The sequence below is a fragment of the Montipora capricornis genome, chromosome 8 (genome assembly GCF_036669925.1).
Source record: "Montipora capricornis isolate CH-2021 chromosome 8, ASM3666992v2, whole genome shotgun sequence".
NCBI classification, from domain to species: Eukaryota; Metazoa; Cnidaria; class Anthozoa; order Scleractinia; family Acroporidae; genus Montipora; species Montipora capricornis.
The window spans coordinates 4,565,348-4,580,013 of record NC_090890.1 but is presented as its reverse complement, the minus strand read 5'-3'; the positions used below and the strand labels follow the sequence as shown (position 1 = coordinate 4,580,013).

Here is a 14,666-nt window from a genome sequence, read left to right as displayed (position 1 = left end):
CCTGTAAGGAACTAAGCGTCACTCATTTAAATTTTTGTTTTGTTCTGTTTTGATTTAATACGCAATATTGACAACGCAATGTAACGAAGTTTGTAAGATCGCGCGCGCTTTAAATTCAACGGCGATTTCAAAATATGTAACACTGAAGATGACGGATGTACCGTCGAAACATGTCTGGAAAATTAAAGAAAGTTGTTATGTTTATACGAATATCTATATTGTTGCTGCTATCTAGACCTTTTGGATCAATTTTACAGTAATAATGATATTCTGGGTGTCTGGAAAACGACGACCCTAAGACCCCGAAAACTCGAAAACGAAGAACGTAACCCAAAACCCTCAGTGTTGGTTAACCCGAGGCCTAAATGAAAGTTAGGTTTTGGGCCTAGGGTTAGCCAAATTGAGGGTTTTGGGTTACTTTCTTCCTTTTAGAGTTTTCGGGTTCTTAGGGTCTTAAGGTCTTTGTTTTCAAGACACCCTGATATCCCGTATATGTCGTGCGCCAATTTACTTTTGATTATGAACACGTTTGCGTCAAAAAACACTAAACATCATGACGGATCAATTTCAATAATAGTTGGAGGGGGGAGAACGCTTTGACTGCCCACAAAAGATAGCCGATAAATACGCCGAGTCAAGAAAATTATCTCTGCACGCATTGATGCAAAGCGACCGCTGTCACCAGTGCACCGACACTGGTTCACCAAGCCAGCTACTATTTCCGAATTGCAGTTTCATATCCAGTAGGTGGTTTGCAACCAATCTCTAGAGACACAGTGAACTTTGATGTGATGTACAGTTGCTGCTGGACAAACAAAAGTTGCTAATTCTCGGTTTTCACATGACCTCACGGCCGCCATGTTGGATCCCGAAATCCTCCGGGAATTTAACTCTATAGACCTCTTTAGCTTGTACATTTTGTTTTCCCATTTCAGACCACGTGATGTTACTCTAGGGAAAACTTTCTTTCAAATGTCGTCCTATGCACGTGAATATGTACGCATAACGTATGAAAAACCAAAAGGAAAATTCCCTTGAGAACATCACGTGGTCTTAAATGGGAAAACAAGACGTACAAGCTAAAGAGGTCTATTATTATTCAAACGTTTTCTTTTGTTTTCGTTGAAAAACATGGCTGTTGATCACGTGAGTGAAAACCAACAATAGGGACCCTTCTGCAACGACGACGATGACGGCTGCGAGGACGCCACATAGAAAAACGTTTAATGAGCAAAAACAATATAGCTTTGCACGCCCCGCACGTGCGATTCACATTTTGATACATTTCTTTGCCGTTCTCGTCTTGACAACTACGTGAAATGATCAAATTTGGGGTCATGTGTAGGACGAGAGCACATGACGATGAATTTTCAATTTCATCTCCAAATATCCACACCTTTCTCATCAGAATCATTCTGAAAATGTGGACGCACTTTCCATGTCGAGCGACTTGGAGTATGGCCAAAAGCGAAAGAATTTTCTCTTCCCATCTTCTTCTCTTCGTTTATCAAAAATTCTAGCATTCCTACACTGTTCCCAGTCATTGCTCCAGTGTGAATCGTTTCATGCTAGTTTGAGATGTTCTCGCGTAAATTTTGGCGGCTTGCTGCACGTTTCAATAACATGCGGACTCTTTAATTCAAAGGTCAGCCAACAAATGGGTTTTTCGCTACCGTCAATCAAATGTTCGGCGGCTCCTCCGAGCTTCCGACTACTGTCGAACGCGCAGTAATCGAATCACATCGTTGAGCCCAGTTCAGTCAACATAGTCGGAAGCTGGGAGGAGCCGCCGAACGTTTGATTGACGTTAGCGAAAAACGCATTTGTCGGTTGACCTTTGAATTTAAGAGTTCGCATGTTACTGAAAGGCACAGTAAATGCGGCCACTGTGGGAAAAACTTGATCTTTTGAACTATGAGTTACCACTTAATTTTACATTGAAGACATGGAAATAGTAGTTTTCTTAATTTTCAGGTGAAATTCAAACCTTTCGGACAAACATAACCCCTCCCTCGACTGTCCATCAGTATGGAGTAAATTACGGCAAGGGACACACTATTCAAAAGCGATACCGCGGACCAGCTGAGATTAAGGGCTCCGATTCCACCCGGTCAACTCCTCGACTAAAACCGAGGAAAAACCCGCCTAGGACTGGTGACACCAAGTCTGTGGACGAACTTTCAGTGAGTGGCGTGGCTGTGCGTCCCACGAAACAGACTGTTGGCGTGCGCAGAAGCTAATGACCTGGTTAAATATCGTGAATGTTTAAATGTTTTTTCGCGAATGTCGTGTAACAAAACCAGACAATATGACATGCGAGAACTTAGGAAAGTAACTGAGTTGAACTCATTAATACTTTTTCTGCTGAAAAACCGAGTTTTTTAGGCGGAGCAAAGAATTTGTTTTCCTCTGTAGAAATTCAAACCGCAAAGTGACTTAGCCTATCTAGGAGATAGGATTTTTTAACCAGGTTTTCCTCTATTTATAATTTAGCTGACTTGGCAATCGGTCAAAGTTCGTTTGAAAGACGGATAGTGTCAGAAGATGTCCTAACTGTACTCGTCTGTAGTCTTTTTAAAAGCCGATTATTTATTGACTGATATTTAAATGGAACGAAATGTTGAAAGAACTTTTTTCCCACAACCTTGCGACCTTCACAAACGATTTCAAATAAGATGCGCTGGAAGACTGTAAACAAGTAGGGAAATTCGTTTTAGAAACGATATTTCCTCAGACAAAATGGATTTTCTCAACAGTGTTAAGTGTATAGTTTAAATAATGTCTGCAAGGGGTCTATGCAATTCAAGAAAAACGTAGAGAGAATCAAACTATCAGTTTTCTACTTGTAAAAAGAAATGCCATACGTTTGTATCATCATCATTAAATGACCTCAACTCACTCTTACGTCGAAATTTGCGTTGTTGAGTATTGTTGTTGTTTTTTTACGTCCTTCCGTTTAATCGGGATAACGTTTTTTGGAGCATTCAGTTCAGTTTAGTTTTCGTTGATTATGAAGCCTTTCTCGATCGTTCTTCACAGTGGTAACCAGCTGGTTACCTTCTCAACATTTCATGAATTAAGAGATGTTGTCCAGGGACCAAAGGCAACCTTCGTCACCAAGACAACTGAACATTCAGGGTACAATTTCCCAGATAAGCCAACCAAGGGGCGAATCCTTTTCTTCATAGCTAAGCATCGATATTGAAGTGATGACTTTTGAGGTGCTGTGAGCATTTTTCACCAACGTTAGTTTCCCTTCAATCCTCTTGGTGTCGGAGCCTCTGTTTGTAAGTTCATATTGTATAGATGATCCAAAAATATGAAATGGTTTAAACCCATGCCGATCAATCGTCCGATTGAGTGCCGTCCTAATAAGGAATTTTTTTCGGTGATGTTGGGACATCCTGAAAGGAAGACATTTTTTTAACAATCAAGTGACAATCCTACATCCCAGCGCCCAATCAAAGTCCTCTGAACGTGCTTTTACACTTTTCGGGACGCTCTAACTTCATCGCACAAATATGATATATGGCTGAGATCCTAAAATAGGTCCTTTTAAAGCCGACCGATTGGCTGAGTCGATTGAGCATTGGGCTAGCGTACGGGAGGTAGTGGGTTCGAGTCCCACCGGACCAATCAGGACCAACACTTGGGGTCGTAAAATAATGAGGAGAAAGTGCTGCCTTCATAAATACATCTGAAAATGTTTATACTTTAAAGTCTTTTGGGAACGGATACTGAGGACGATAAACTGTGGGACACCTCTCATAATCCTCAGTCCTAAACTCTGTTCGATAAGAGCAGAGCATGCTGGGGTCTGGCCAAAGTGTGTGCCCAGTTAGCGCCGTAAAGCGCTAGAACGCCTAGACTCGTAAATAAAAATTGTGACTCTTCTTCGAGTTCTTATGACATTTCTTCACTAGCGACGCTAGCGTAAGAACGAAAAATACTCGTAAACTCAGTGCGTCCTGATCATAGCGCGCCTTTTGGTAGTAATTACCGACAACGTAATGTATCAGTGTAAGTTACTTGTTCATGCTCCCGTTGCTAGTGAAGTTTTTGCACACCGATCCTGCGCCAACGAGGAAGCACCCTGATCCTCAGTCGGTCTCGCACAATGAACCAATTCAGTCCTTTCCAGGGGCAAATATATTTCCCTTAATTGCCTCTTTGGGGCGATTTTGAGTCTGCTGAGCCCCCTTAACTCAGCAATATTTTTAACCGTGTTATCCCAGTGTTTACTCCAGGCTAATTTTCAGAACTTGCGCTTCAACTTCAAAATTGCTCAATCGAACTTTTTTATTTAAACGTTGAACTGATTCGTTACTATCGTCACTCAGACCGGCTCACTTAAAAAGGGGAAGTTAAAGAGAATATTTTGAATAGCGTGAGAATAAATGAAGCTAGTCGTGAAATGAAAACTTAATTTCAGAGATGCACTCCTTCCCTAATGGCTGAAAAAATGCGGTTAAGGTAAGCCATCTTATCATTGGATAGAAACATTCGTATATTTCTTATCCAAGTTGACCACTTCAGCTTCAGCATCTTTTAAATTTATTTCAACCTTAAATCAAGGACTGTACCCCACAACAGTAAGAACTAGTCGTCAAATTTCTCGTTAAGGAGGTGAGTTGCTATGCACCTTGCGTACAAATTTTTTAGCGAAGCACCACTCAGCAGATGAGTTTGCTAGTCACTAAGGCGATAAACGTTTGCCAAGGAAAAATGTCTTTCGGTCAGCCACTCATCATCATCATGAGCAGCAGCATATTTCTAAAGATCTTGTCAGGTTTACGAGGAGACAAGTTCGTGGTCCAGTATTACCTAGTGTCGCTTCTGAGACGGCGTACGTAAGATTCAGTAGTTGAATTCCCGTTAAGTTTTCACGCACTGGAATGAAGGATCTAGATCGGAAGGTCGCACAGTTGATAGCAGACTGAATTAGAGATAAATGACCTCTCTTTTTTTTTCGAACACCTGTCATGGAGAAAGCAAGCGTTTTTGAGGGTTGGATTGTCAGTGAAGATGCAAGTGTTCTATGTGCTTCTGAAAAAGGTGAACGACAAGTCTTGTATTTCTAGAGTTCTATTTCGGGGCATATTGCGTTAGAAGTTAAAGGCAATCGTCGGGGCTTTTGCTGTCTTATTAACAGGTTTTCATTGTGTACATTCGGAATAAGAACTGATCGAATACTTGGAATATGGGTTTACAAGCGCATTGTATACCCGTGTTCAAAATTTTAACCTATGGACACCTGTTAATTTAATTATTTGTACAAAAAGACCCGAGTCTGCAGACAAAATTGATGGGAATCAAATCCCATTGAATGGGGGATCCTTAATTAAGGCGTTTACCAAGAGCTTAGTTAAGCCTCTTGAAAAGTGAAATTTATCACTGTTACATGTGACAAAATGATCTTGACGCCGAAAAGTACAGTGATTCTACCCCGTATATGACTTGCGTAATAGGATTGCTTTTGATCTGTGATGTGTTATGAATATCTAATGAATAACCTTTTTTTAATTTTACAAAACCAATGCAGATCATGATCCTAAAAGTATTCATCTAAAATCGATCCTCTCAATCTGCGAAATATTTTATTTCGCTAAAAAGCAATACGTGTCGATCGTGTTTCGTAAAGAGCGGACCTCAGGAAAGCCTTTTATGGCGTTGGTCTTCGATGTACCTCACCTTTTTACGAAAAATATAATTTCGCCCGTCAGTAGGCCTTGTTATCCTCCAAAAAGCAAATCACGTTTCGGTTTTCAGAAGAAAGTAACAAGGGCGGTTTAAAAGGACCCAGTCGAACAAACTATAATTTCTGAACGATTGTAGTCCTGAACTGACGAAGTCTGCTGAAGCTAAGCCAAGTGCTGGTGAAAAAGCGTGAGAGCATTCTGCGACTTTTCTCTTGGAGCACTCTGTTCTTTTAAGGTCTTCGATAAATTTATCGACAAAGTTTACAAACTACAAGCGTTGTATTGGTAATTCTGTTGCATGATAAGATGAGACAAAGACCTGGCCAGCAAGTAGTTAAGTAGACTGCTTTTACTCGTGACCAAATACTCAAAAATAAGGTATAAAATGGCATTTAAAAATTATCATAGAAAAACTGAAATGTGATGACATTAGAGAAGTTTTCATCGAATTTTGTACAAAAGAGATATTTTGTTATCGTTGTCCTACTGAAGGCTTTGAGACAAAGCAAAGAGTTTCCAGTCCATGTATGCCATTTTAACAATGCACTCCTAGGCAACGTAATGCTGTTGCAGAGAATTTTCAAAAGCCCTCAATTTTTTTCTTACCGTCCGAGCATTTTGAGGGATCGATGACAATGAAATGATCTGTTTTTTTCTGTACATAAATATGACTCGTAGCCTTGTGCGGTAATATGTTTTATGAAGACGGGAAAGTCTAGTGTCGAAAGCCGGCCCATAAAAAATCGTTCTCCTATTCCTAGAGTTTTCTACATATTTAGATACATAAATTACGCACCTTAGCGGACAAAGTAACAAGCTAAAGAAGAATTACCAATTTGTCAATTTTGCTCTTTCTACGGGCCGAACGTAAGTCGATTCAATAGTCACGGTTTTATTTTTCTCGGAGATTTTTTCTCGTAAGGAAACAAGTTGAAATAAATGCTCATTAAACAGCAATAGTAAAGACCTAGTTTTTTGTGCCCCTTATTGCATTTCATCCTCGCCGCATGGGTTTTCTGAAATTATCGTGGAAAGTTGGCTTTTCTTGGACGGAAGATGAACCATTTGTAATGATTGCATCGCCCCTCGTCCACTCCATGCAATGTTAGAAATCCTGGAGAAAAGTAATTGTGCTTGTTTTCAGATAAATGTGCGTGTTTTGCTTTGGCAGTCTGAATTAAAGTCAGCGGCGTGAGTGAAATCTTGGTAGAATATAATAAAGATGATTCGGGCTGCAAGGGAAGTTTTCTACAAGCAGTCAAAACGGATGGTTGAACTTTTGAGGACATCACGTATGTGGAAATATAAAATCCGTGTATATACGCAATTTTCATCAGCTGTTGCCTTGGTGTTCTTATTTATTTCAGTTTTACACTCATGGCTCCGCTTTTGCTGCCAAAATTACGAAAATGATTCCTTTTGTTAAACTGAACTTTCTTTTACTGTGAGGCATAGTTCATTTCAATGCAAACATTGTTGTATCTATACCAATGATTAGCCTAGGACGTCGCACGGTTAGCTGTCTAAGAACTTCAGTCAGTTAAACTTTTGTTTTGATACATCCACAGTTTTCTTCTATGAACTATAAATTCTAACTTATTGATCCGACAATAAGATAATCAATACTGTGCACAATTTTTTGTGGGGTAACTAAACATCCAAGTGAATTAAACTGTGTACAAAATCAATTGACGCCAGTTGTTCCAGCATTTCAGTCCAGCGTACGTGTTAGGTTGAAACTACCGTGTCAAGATATTACATGTTTGCAAATGGTTCTAACAAAACTACCTCATCCGTTTCGATCTGGCTTGTAACAAAACTAGTGTAGTACGGTCCGAAACCACTCTGGAATCGAAGAAATCCAGTGATTTTTGTGCATGTTCCGGAGTCTTTATTTCGGGTTCTCTGGCTGTGGGTACCGGTTGTGTTCTTGTTCCCTGTGTTGTCTTTGTCATACTGGCAAAAGGTACCAGTTGTGTTTTTAATTCTTTGTGCTGTCTTTGTCATCTGACTAAATAACAGCAATGTAGCATTTACTATGCTTCCAGCTTTAGTTAAACCTAAATTAATGGGTTTTACAACAACAATTTTTGACAGAAGTTGTGATCCGAGTGGTAACCACCATTACGCGCTAACTTCTTCTCTAGAATCTTTTCAAACATTGTGTCGCTTTCTTTGTGTCCCAAATAGTTAACCGGTCGGCGGTGAAAGTGAATTTCACCTTATTAATGAAAAGTTTCACGTTTACTTGAAAATGCATTTTGTGAAAGAGAACAGTAAAAAAAAGGACTTTAGTCTTCTAGTTATCCCGACTGTAATGATACTCTTTCGAAACGGGTCGATTTTTACTAACCGAACTTTCAGACCAACTTTTCGCTGTTCCAATTTCCACTGCCACAACTTTGAAAAAACGCTTTCTAAGGCATAAAATTTTGAAATTTTTATTTTATTTATTTTTTGCTTCTCTTGCAAACATTTTAGAAAGACCAGCGTTCAACAGAATAAGCGGATATGCTTCGTTTTTCAAACGTCTTTTTAGAAACTAAGGTTCGATCTGAAATCTTGGAATTGGGCTTTGAGTGATAATTGCCGCATGACTGCCAGGCTTTTAAGTTTCTTCGTTTCTTATTGAATTCAATTCGCTTCAAGGGTTTAAATGGCACTATGCATAGAAACTACATGGTCTTCACTCTCTGAAGATAAAACCGCTCTTTAAGCAAAAAGAATTGTATCGTTTCTTAGGTATTGTTTTATTATCTTTTACGAATAAAGTCACCGTAATTTAGGCTCTTAATATTATTGAAACTCTATTTCAATGCCTGGTATAGATCGAACGCGATGTATTTGTTTAAAATGGTAAAATTGTGAGCGAAATTTAAATACAGTTTGCTGTTAACTTTTGCTCTTATGTTGTATAAAATTGGAGGACCTAATCGCTATTGCATTTATCTCTCTCACGAAGTACAGTTTAATCGCATATACACTGTATTTTTATTGTTATTTGATTCAGTTTATGATCATACCACAGCCGCCTTTCGCACATATATATCTTGTGGGTTTATAGGTTTTATCCGCTATCTCTGCAGTCATAGTGAAGCAAATCATGTCGGTGAAATTCTTCGGCGATCAGTTTTCCTTTTGCCTAGGTAACAATACTCAACTAATGCAGATCATTCGAAGCTTTTCATTCGTATTTTGCACAAAAGAACAGTGAATTTCCCCTTGTTCACTTTAAATTTATATTATGCATACTATTGTCCTTTCAGTAGGAGGTGTCGAACATGTTTTTCTCCCTCGCGGCGATAGACGTGGCTATACGAAGGAAAACCTTGAGCTAAAGTTGTGTTATTTTCAGCTTTATTTCCCTCTATTCAGTTGGAAATACAAATTGAAGGATCATATTAATAAACCTTTTGGTGATAATTAAAAGGCAATTTGAACCTATGTGTGGTGTTTATAAGCTTGAACAGTGGGAATCCTGCTGGAGACTTTTCCCACCATGTGTCTCCGATGTTCAAATTGTGTTATAGCCAAAGTATAGAAGGGATAATCGATGCAATGTGTGTAGGAGACTCCTTTTAAAAAAGCCTCATACATTTGTCATAAAATGAATGGCCTCATACTGAGCGAGTTAAGAGGTGCTTTGACATTGCATGTCCAAGCGAGTATCGATTCCAATTACTTATCTGCCCAATGGCATTTAGAACTGATCTATCATAAAGGCATAGTCTTTATGTGAAGCTAAACTGTCCTACAATGGAAACTCAGTTAAACAATGAATAAGAATTTTCTGAATGGGTCTTTTGTTCGGAAAAGCTTTTACATGACAAAGGGGTGTGTTTAAGGTCGCTTTGTTCTCTGTTGGCTTCAGAGCACGAGTACTAGGCGGACCGAAGGATGCGAGAAAAAACCCTCACCTAGTGTTAATGACTTGACACAGCTCCACCGTGTATTATGGATAGCAGATGAGGATTTAAGCTATTTCAATGCTAGTAGGTTTCTCGAATTTAATCTTACCCGAGGGGTTGCAAGTGGCTGTGAAACCACGAGGCGATCGGAGCACACCTGCAGTAGTTTTTGCCGAAAATCAAAGCAGCGCTATCGAAAAAAACCGACAGTTTTGACGAAAACAACTCTCACAAGCATCAACGGTCAATACTTTTTTCCTTCGTTTTTTTCTTTTTATTCGACACTAGGTAACAATGATTTTGTTGCGTGCTCTTTTTATCTCCTTAAATCGGAATATTTATTGAGTATTTCTCATCCTTCGTTTCGGTTATCGAGTTTTTCCCACCTAAGTAAGAATGTATTTATACCATCGAGAAAAGACATGTAATTAGCCGAGTTCAGTTAAAAATTAATCGACACATTTCAGCGTTACATTTTACATTGTACGTTTAATCCATTGATTGAATTGGCTAAAATAAGCGTAGCCATTAAATGAGAGGTTTCATAATGTTTGAAGAGAAATGATTTTAAAAGATGCCTGCCAAAAACCCATTCTGCCATTCTTTGTTTGTTGTCAGTACAATTTTATTGAAGGAAGCCCAATCTATTTTTAATGGGTACTTTTTTAGTAGATACCAGGAAAGTAGGGATAGATTCTTAATTGGAAAATGTGATTCTGTCAAACACGAATCAGTTTTATTTCTTTCAATTGGGAATTCGATATCACTCATATTTGAAAGATACCAACCCTTAGAGAAGATTTTTGACATTTACTGTCGAAACAAGAGAAAATATAAGACGATATCACGCATTTCAGCTTCATAGAATCATCGTGAATTTTTCTGCCATACATTTAGTTAAAGGGAGGAAAAAAACGCCTCTGGACTTTGTCTCCTTTAAACTACCTCGGATACTTGAAATAAAAAAAGAGAAAAAAATTAGTAAAGAGAAAATGATATTTTATCTTATCTACAAGATAATTATTCTGTGATCTTAACTCTAAACATTCAATGATTTAAACGGCTCTGGAGGACGTGAGCTAGATACAATGAAATGGAGCCTTAAATAATATTTTTGCACACCCCAACACAATCCCGGCTGATTTACGATACAGTTGCTGTGACGACAGGCGAAAGTTCCTCGCAAGAATTCGTGTAAGTTGTTTTGGAGGTGTCCTTTCCACGCAATCATTAGTGCTAAAGGATCTTTACTGATTCAAGATTGTTTTTTTATATCAACGAAGACCTAGTAGACATTCTGTCGAGAGAGATCCATCATTTGCCATTCATCATCATCAACACTGCCATATTAACCCTCACACCTGTGCAAGCTATTAAATTGTTCTTTACTGCCGACGGCCTTGTTCGCCGTCAAGAAAGAGAACGCAGTGTTCATTTGTCCCTTTCAGTACGACAATTTCATTGCACTGGTTTGAAAAAGCTTTACTTCCTACCGTCTTCAGTGATTATTGATGATTTTTCCCGCAGGGAAGTATTAAAGAAGCAAGCGCCCCATCGAAGTTTTGATTAATGAAAATCAGAGCAAAATATCCCTGGTCCACTATTTTTTATGGGGCGTTATTTTTCTTATCAAACATTTCTTCCTCTGGGTTCCTTTGGCACGGAAATTTCATTAATACCTCTTGGATAACGACAAACATCCTCAGTAGTTCAGCCTTAAATTTTATTCAGGAAAGTTTTTTTTTTTTTTTACAGTGGTGGCATCTTGGATTCCAATTTTCGTTTCCTCTTCTCCTTCTAAAGTAAAAAGGCCACTTTTCGTGGGCACAAACATGAGTTTTTGTAATGACGGAGATATCCTCCCAATGGGGATGCACAATTTTTTCGTGTATTGTTCGTAACTTAATTTAAAGAAACAAAACAACTCATTTGGTTTCACATCTTCGTGAGCAACAATGAGGGGAAGTAACACAATTGAAAGTTGTGGCGTCATTTTTAGGTACTGCCGGCTCTTATCAAAACTTGCTTACCTGACAAATTTTCATTTAAAGCGAGTGACGTGGTTTTTTTTCTGAACACCAAAGTGGTCTGTCTTGGAGGAATCGTGCAAGTACAGTAAATTTAATCTTTATCCCGAAAGAAATAGGGCTTTTTGGAAGGGAATACAAAAAGGCAAGATTAGGTCTCACCGCCTCTTAGGAGAAGCTAACACATGCGTTTACAAAAGGTTGAACAAAGACATTTTTCAATTTAGCTTTTTAAACCCGACAATAGTTGCAATGAGATACATTCTTTTTCTCTGAGTTCTTCCCCAGCTACGATTCTTAGTGTTGTGAAATAAAAACCGATGAAAAATCGACGCCTTTTAACTTACGCAACACGCGTCACTGGTCGTTAAGGGCACGAGTCAAATGAATTGCTCATTCTGTCAATAAAGATATTGCTCTGGATGCTCAAATATGTCATATTTGTGTAACAACATATTTGTTACGCTATTTACCAAGGCGAATATGAGAATTTAAAAAGGGGAAGTCTTGTTTATAAAAGTAAAAATTTTCGTTGATCGTAAGGAGAGGTTTTAAGAACCAGGCACATGATGAAAATTGATCATTGTTATTCTAAATGAGTCCGCGTGCGTTGCTCATTTTTTACAAATGATCAGTTTAGATGTCTTTAATTAGCAACTCGACAAGACGTGGCTTCGGATCCATAGCAAAAGGCAAATAATTTGAAAAAAGCCATTCATTTTGTAGGAAAAATCAGATCTAACAAGTATTTCAAGATTTGTTTGAAATCATGTATGGCGTGGTTTCGTTTAGACAAGCGCATTTTTTTTTCTCAACTTCAGCGTTTAGTGGTTTTTTATACATTCGCTTAGCCTTTAAGGGGTGCATTTATGAAGGGTGTGCAAACAGAGTGACGCTGGGGAAAATTTGGTGCGATTAGCATGATAATACATGAAACATGGCTTTGTGAAAATTGACGAAACCGAGAGCCAATCACACGCTGGCTTTCTTTGCGGTAAACGACCATTTTTTGCATATTTAAGGAGTGCACCTGCCGATCAATTAATCGAGCCTTAATTTACAAATGTCTAACACACCGATACTGCGCCTGTTTGTAAATAGTGGCTTCAAAACGTATAAATAGCGTGCAACACTAAAACTTGAATGTGACAGCCATCACTGTTGATCATACACAGAGATACACAAGAGGAAACTCTCTCCAATCTTTACGAAGTTGTATTCGATCATCATCGTTCGCTGCTTTACTCGCTTCCTTTAAGTTCCTTGGTGCTTTATTTTTTAGCGATAAATGATAGACTCTGAGATGGCCGCAAAGTCGAAATTAAACGATCGACTCTTGGGCAATTTCTCCGCCGGTGAAATCCGAAAGGAAGAGCAAGTAACAGCTGGAAGTTCACTTCTTACATTCATGAACTTGGCTTCAGGAAATGTCAAGAACGCTCTGGAAAAGCCAGCCAACTTTAAAAGGAACATTAATCATCGAAGATACCTGCAGAAGCAATTGCGCAATTTCGGGAAGCGGAAACCGAGCGAAATGATCTTGAAGAAGCCTAAAGACGTTTTCAAACACAAAAATAATGGCCTTTCCGGTATCAAGAACGGCGTGTCCCGAAATTCCTCAAGACAAGAAGGAAATTCCAAGAAATCCGAGAAAAATGCATTTGTTGGCAGCTGTGAAAACCCCTCACTGAGAGACAGAAATCTCCCTCCTTCGTTTTGGCAAGAGCCGTTTGTTAAGGATGTGACGGAAACTTGCATGTATCCCTTGTATCCTGGTACATTTCTCCCCAGGGCTGAAGACTCTGAAGACCCTTACAATCCAGCCACTTTCGAGACTTATTTCGAAGGTTGGAGTGAATTTGTAGTACAGCCAGAGGTTCCTACGGAAGTTCTGTCACCGTGCTCAGAGTCAGTCGGAGCACCCTCGTTATCATCTGAGGAGGCAATATTTGATGATTTTATGACCGGAGAGGAACTCACACAAAATATCGATATCAAAGACTTGTATGTACCTGAACTTTATATCGAAGACAGAAGCGCTCATGAACATTCCTATGACGAAAGTCTTTATCTGGCACCTATATCGCCATCACAATATATTTTCACTCCGACAACTTGTTCAGATCAAGCCTACTTCAATTTTACATTTGATCACGATCAATCTGGGCTACCGCCGTTCGCCATGGCTTTCCTTAGTCCAGGATCCTTGGCTCAGTACTAGATTTATTATAGTTATCACATTGAGTGGATTATACTGAAATTACATAAAATTCGACAAAGTCTAAAAGACAGAAAATAAGCTTTTATTTATGTATCCTAAACGCGCATAGCATTGAAAGGTTCCGGCTATCTTCAGACCAGACATAGAATAGAGATTCTAACTATGTTTTGCGCAAAGAGGTGAATATTTCCTATGCACGAAGCGGAAAGCTCATTGAACTTTAATTATATGGGTAGAACTTTGTAACATTTTTAAAGTGTGATTAATTTTGTGACCAGTAATCTCTTTGTCAAAAATAACTCAAAAATAATAAAGGAAAACAGCAATGGATTTGAAAGTGTTTTAAAAGTGACTTTTTCCTCTCTGAAGAAACCAGGGAACGATGCTTTTAAATCTTTTATGTACGCTCAAATTTGCTCCTGGCGCTATTTTTTTCTAACCCTGGGAGCTCGAGAAATTTGGCTTAAACGTTGTCGATGATTAAAAAAATGCAAATAACGTTAAGACCTGAACGATATAAATAGAACTTTGAATAGGTCTTTCCCTGTGAGACTATTCAGAGTGAGTTAGAAGTGGCATAACATAAATGGATTGATGAAACTCGTTTCAAGAATTAATTCGGTTATTTCAGAAAAGGTCTTTTCTTAAATTTCTACTTTCTGTGTCAAGGTAGTCTTTCTGAGTCAAATTCCAATCAGTCCTAAATTATGAAAGATCACTCTCTACCCTCGCTTCTAATTTAGTAGTTATCAAGGTTATGACAAATTCATGATGGCTTAAAACGTACTGCGTAGGTTTTCAAGGTGGGTCA

At 38.7% G+C, this 14,666-nt stretch overlaps 2 protein-coding genes across 2 annotated transcripts in view; both read left to right on the top strand.

Moving 5' to 3' along the window:
• LOC138059372 (kinesin-like protein KIF19) overlaps nucleotides 1-2,912 on the top strand; it is a 40,415-nt gene extending 37,503 nt beyond the window's left edge. Inside the window, exon 21 of the mRNA XM_068904964.1 lies at nucleotides 1,975-2,912. Within this exon, the coding sequence (XP_068761065.1) occupies nucleotides 1,975-2,240 (266 nt within the window). The 3' untranslated portion in view covers nucleotides 2,241-2,912. The remainder of the gene's footprint in view (nucleotides 1-1,974) is intronic.
• Nucleotides 2,913-12,141: 9,229 nt separating this feature from the next.
• LOC138059694 (uncharacterized) lies at nucleotides 12,142-14,192 on the top strand. The gene has a single exon (XM_068905304.1). It carries the CDS (start codon nucleotides 12,923-12,925, stop codon nucleotides 13,853-13,855), a length of 933 nt encoding a protein of 310 aa, XP_068761405.1. The 5' UTR covers nucleotides 12,142-12,922; the 3' UTR covers nucleotides 13,856-14,192.
• The last annotated feature ends 474 nt before the right edge of the window (nucleotides 14,193-14,666 follow it).

Bases quoted from the DNA above. Each gene is read 5' to 3' on its own strand.
- LOC138059694 (XM_068905304.1), top strand. From the start codon at position 12,923: ATGATAGACTCTGAGATGGCCGCAAAGTCGAAATTAAACGATCGACTC.